General features: G+C 33.9%; 1 protein-coding gene across 1 annotated transcript; it reads right to left on the minus strand.

The window, feature by feature from the left end:
* Positions 1–390: 390 nt before the first annotated feature.
* On the minus strand, positions 391–4,534 carry LOC143305494 (uncharacterized). The gene is made up of 2 exons (XM_076689402.1): positions 3,456–4,534; positions 391–638 (listed from the first exon to the last, which is right to left on the minus strand). Exons 1-2 carry the CDS (start codon positions 4,522–4,524, stop codon positions 391–393), a joined length of 1,317 nt encoding a protein of 438 aa, XP_076545517.1. The 5' UTR covers positions 4,525–4,534.
* Positions 4,535–5,523: the final 989 nt, after the last annotated feature.

Consider the following 5,523-nt stretch of genomic DNA (forward strand, 5'->3'; position numbering starts at 1 on the left):
GAATTCGTGGCCAAAATTAATATTTTGGTATCTGATGCAAATTAATGAAATAACTTACAGTATTATGGTTCTAGAATGATAATAATGTACTTTTTTAATAAAAAATATTAATTTCTTATACAATATGACTTTAAAATCATGTTTAAATTATTAGATTGAGTAGCATATCTTTTCTTTTTACATGAATTGATTTTTTAGAGCATTCCACATGATAAAGTGTTAAATTTCAATATTAGAAGACGGAAAAATGTACAATATAATACATATATACATTAATATACATGAAACAAATAATATTTACAGATAAACATACATATATATATATAGATTGTTCCAAAATATTCTAAAAAAATTTATTCTAAATTGTTCTAAACATCATTCCCGTTCTTCTTATTCTATTTCTTCTTCTTCTTCTTCAAATTCTAGAATATTTGGAATGTCGAAGAATTGAATAACATCCGGAGGATATGTTTTTCCTTTTTTCGGCCATACTTTCCTCGTGCTGCTTATATATGGATCTGACGATACCAATAAATTGTGATAAATGTCCTCTATAGTTTTTATTCTAGAAAATTTTCTAGAATGATGCTCCCGAAACTTCTTAATATCTTTATTCCGGGACTCTTGAGCTTCTTCACCTAGTTGTCCGATTGGAAGGATTGCGTGTTTAATTATGGCTCCAGAATGAAATAATATTACAGTAACTTTGACTTTTTTCTATTGGTTCAATTAATGTTGTGGAGGTGGTGTACTGACGTGCTAATTGGCTTATGGGGGTGTGTCTAATTTTCCTAAACTGAAAATTTCAGTGGAAGGAGAAAAAAGGGACTTTCTGTAAACAGGTACAAAAAGAAATGCTAAATGTGGAAAAGAACTCCAATGCCATAAATGTACCCTTCGTCATATTGCCAGAACTATGCAACCGTAGGATTGAAAATACAAAACAGGTAACAGACTGTATTCATCGCCTGTGTTATAAACATGCCCTACTCATCAAATTGCTAGGACCTTTTAACCGTAGGAATAAGAACATCAAGCAGGTAAAGCAGCGTACTCGCCATCCTATGGTATAAACGACCCGCTCCACGAACCGTGCGGCCAGTAAACAAATGATAATAACTCATAAGGTCGCAAAAAGTCGCAGCTAAATGAAGCAGATACTTGTTCAGTAATCTTCAAGGTTTCATTTAAAAAAAAAATTACCGGTCGATCTTGGTCGATGGACAACTTTTTCATTAATCAAGTAGAAAAATGTATAGGTCTTGTATTCTTATCTATCGTACCTTTAATAATTAAGAAAACGTAATAAAACTGGGATGTATATTAACTAAGAACATGCTAGTTTACATCAATACTGATAAACTAGCATCATAGCCCGATAATAAATCACTAAGCTACTTTTAATTATGGTCGAAAAAACTGACGTTACAAAAATGCCAACTTTGAACTCGTATATCTCTAACAGAATTACATATAAAAGATTGGCAATAGGGGGGAAATATGCTCTGATAATTCATAAATGAAATACGCTACAAAGATTTTTCAAATTCGCAAAAAAAATTTTTTCACTTTTGGCCACGAATTCGGGCAAATTCGCCACTGTGCGACGGTACTCACGCACCGTGCGCCGGTACGACAGGTTTATCATTCCCGGGCACCATATGAATCTACCATCAGTGCGCTAAAAAGATAATACGGAAAAACAAAATAAATAAATAAATAAATAAAATAAAACATACTCACCCAAGAGATGAAGATCTTCCTCGGCCTGGATAGATCCATAAAAACCGGGAACGGTATGTACGACGACATGGCAATCCAGGTAGTGATAAAAGCGTTAACGATAGAATCAGAATAAATCATTCAAAGCGACGATACCATCCGATCGACCGAAATATATATCAAACACCCCACCAGGTGCGCAAAAATTTCCAAGTAAAGACGGGACATTAACCGACGAAGCATCGATAATACTAGGAACCAGCGCATGCAAGACACTTGCTGTCTCAGCGAGTACCCGCCACAATAGAAATTCCAAGAATTACCAATTTCATTCTACAAACCTTAAATGTAAAATTAATAAAAGAAGCCCAGAAGTGTCGGTCTACAAGATTATTTAGTACACGCACTAGAGTTACGTTACGCACCCCTACCGCCTCAATCTCAGCGGGGAGGGAAGTAAATGGTCAGCAAAAAAAACCATTTACTCTTTGTAATACACCGATCCGCGAACGCAAAGAAACACCAGCAACAAAAATTACTCAGCGCAACAAATTCACACCAACTAATAAAATATTGTAATTACACTCATCTCAAATTTGTAAAACCTCATCTAACTCATAAAGGTAGAAACTATGAATTTGGACAAATATAACTGCTCAAAATTTTTTTTTTCTCTTCAAGTCTACTTGTTGATATCGTACCGATATGCAACAATCTAGGCGGCCAGGTGTCACGTCCTGTGACGCATTCTATATGCACGTAAATAAACATAAGTTTCCTTAATTTTGTGATTGATTTCACAATTAAAATCAGTACAATATATGTATTGTCACGTCCTGCGACGCATTCTTGAAACTTCTATTTCATCACCCAAATTCTTTAAACTTCTATTGCACCATCCAAATTCATCGTTCCGCAAATTCTGAGTGAGCAACTCAGCCGGGTCGTCGTACGGCGAGAACGCTGACGATCCGAACGAGGTGGTTCACCCGAATTGCCAAATCAAATGTCGACCTTATTTATTCAAATTTTATTCAAAGGTCAAATTTTACCAATAGTTCTCGTAATAAGTTCTCATAGGCGCAGTTCTTATCAGTACATCTAAACGGTTCATCGACTTATCAACATAGTACGAAACCGAAAGTATCGCGATCAGACTAAATCACTCAGACCATCTGTAAATCATTAAATCCGCGAAGATAATCCGCGAAGTACCGCTCAGAGTTCGATACTCTAGAATCTACACGACTCTGCTACGAAGCTCAGTACTTCGACAGAGCAAGATTCCGGTAATATCAATAAATTAACTAAGTCTAGCGTTTATGACTCTGCTACGAAGCTCAGGGCTTCGACAGAGCAAGATTCTGTAACGATTGTAAACGTGCGCGAATCAAGAACTGTACCAGTAACGAATAAACATTCGTTGTGATCGAAAGTGCGTGATCTTCACTCGAACGTCTACCCTACCGCTCCAACACCTGGACGACACACCACCACAGGTTCCGTCCATAGATAGGTTCTACTCGTCCAGCGAAAGGTAAGTGAGAACCTCTATCTACCTGACAACGTAGATCAAATTACATAAAGTACGCCGAGGACTCAGTGAGAGAGAGAACTCCGCGACTTTACATATAATATATGTTGACGACCATATAATGTGCCGTAATTTTCAACAAAATACAATAATAAACTGTGTGCATAATCAAGCAGCTGTACGCAATATTCTTTGTTACATTCGGTGGCTTTAAAGCGATCAACTTCATCTAATTTCCTTGGCTTTCTAGCAAATTCCTTAGGTAAGAATGATGACATAGATAATAAAGAAGTTGAAGCAAGAGTTATCTGAGTTGCAACCATACGAACATTATGTTTACCTTTAATCCAAAACTGCAACAATTTCTTCATTACTCCTAATAGTACGAGATGCATGTAGTCTAAAGGAAATTGAGTAACCATTCCAATGTTTAAATCTTCAAGATTTGACGTGATTTTATGGTGTTCTTCTTGTTTCCTTAATTTAAAAGATTCATCTGATCTTAACATTGCATTAATTTCTGGGTACGTTACTCGATTTTCTATGTAATCTCCCTCTTGAATATAATTTCCGCATCCAAAATACGCATTATGTCCTTTAATTCCCTTGATAAACGATTTTGCAGGAGCATCACAGATAAATACGTTCAATTTCACAGTTATTTTTTTGCCGTATTCTATAATGCCAGTTCGGAAAATTTTAAAACAATCATCCTTGAAATATTTTAAAAAAGTATTGCTACATTTTGACTTTTCAAAACCATGATAAACACCAATTATAAACGGTTCGGTGTAAAAATCTGCAACTATACTACCTAAAATAGGCCAAAATTGACTCCCAGATGGTTTTGTTAAAGGAAGACCATCTATATTTACATTAATATTTATCTGAGATGGTAAATTACTTCGACAATAATGTTTACGAATAGATTTTTTTAAACTATCACCTAAACCTGCATGATAATATTTTCCTGGTAACATTTCAATAATGGCCACTTGTTTGGGAATTTGAAACAGAGTTCGAGCATCAATAGGAAGATTATGGCCGTATTTTACTAGAATTTTTAGTAAACTACTAATAGCAGAATGACTAACACGATTTTCAATAGCCCATAATCGGATGTCGTTAATAAGTTCTGTTTTACAACATTCAGTTTTAGAAAATTTATCACTTGAAATACTTGACTGAGGACTATTTTTATCAATACTAATTTCCGAATGTTCAGAAATTAAATCATGATTATTTTCTGTACACTTATGTGTGTTCATTACATTGGAATAATCGAAATCAATTTCTTTTAGTACATTTTGCTGCTGAGGTAATTGTTCGATGTTAGCTGGCACATTTGATAAATTTACGATATTATCTTGAATTTCTAAATTTGAATTAATAGTCATTTGGCAAATATTACGAAATCTTTTTAAGAAAATACGTCGCCGCTGCCGTGGCGTTAAAGAAATAACGTCTAGTCTTAATTTTGATTTGGATATAATATATAATTTTATAAAGCAATAGAAAGTAGATGAACTGCGATTATGTATACGAATATAGGTTTGGGTTTGCCTGATATTATTTTCTTTATGTTATATTCTCCTTTATCACTGAAACAATATGTAGAAAGCTTATATGGAGAATTAAAAATATTTTGATAAATGAAAAATGTTTTGACAGTTGCAGTTTTTTTTTTAAACAAACTAATTCAATAATTAAAGTATAATTTATGTAATATTTTAAGGACGCCAATAGAAAATTTCAGAAAAAATGTAATCTATATTTCTTAAATAGTATTTTATTTATATATAAAGAATTTAAAATTTTTTTCTTCACAATTATAGTGAACCTATATAATTTTTCAATGCCTTTTAATGTAAATATTTTTATGATGTCTTTTAGTGTTGTAATTAATTAAACACGAATAATTTTTTTCGTTATGTTGCATGTTATTATGAACTTGTTATAAATTATAAATTAAGGTAATTATATATAAGCATATTGCACGCATAATAGTTACAATTGGTAATTATTTAGCAAGCGGACGGCACCGCTGATTCCGATGTTTTTTAAATATTGTTGCGCCGGGGAGTGGAGCTCGCACTTTCCATCGTAAAATAAATAGAGACGAAGCAAACTAGACTGTCTATATTTCGATTACAAAGGAGTTCTTAAGTAATAGATCCGTACAGGTCGGGTTCCCGATACATTGTGACTTTCAAAAGCCGCGCGGTTGTCTAAGAGACCTCAAGCATCCGATGACGTGTTTCCGCTCG

Source organism: Osmia lignaria, chromosome 8, assembly GCF_051020975.1.
Source record: "Osmia lignaria lignaria isolate PbOS001 chromosome 8, iyOsmLign1, whole genome shotgun sequence".
Taxonomy (NCBI): Eukaryota; Metazoa; Arthropoda; class Insecta; order Hymenoptera; family Megachilidae; genus Osmia; species Osmia lignaria.

What these genes read in the sequence shown, in the direction of transcription:
- LOC143305494 (XM_076689402.1), bottom strand. Translation starts at nt 4,524, where the DNA reads ATGAACACACATAAGTGTACAGAAAATAATCATGATTTAATTTCTGAA. An exon ending in TCGCTTTAAAGCCACCGAAT is followed by an intron (nt 639 to 3,455) that starts GTAACAAAGAAT and finishes TCGGACAACTAG; the next exon opens with GTGAAGAAGCTCAAGAGTCC.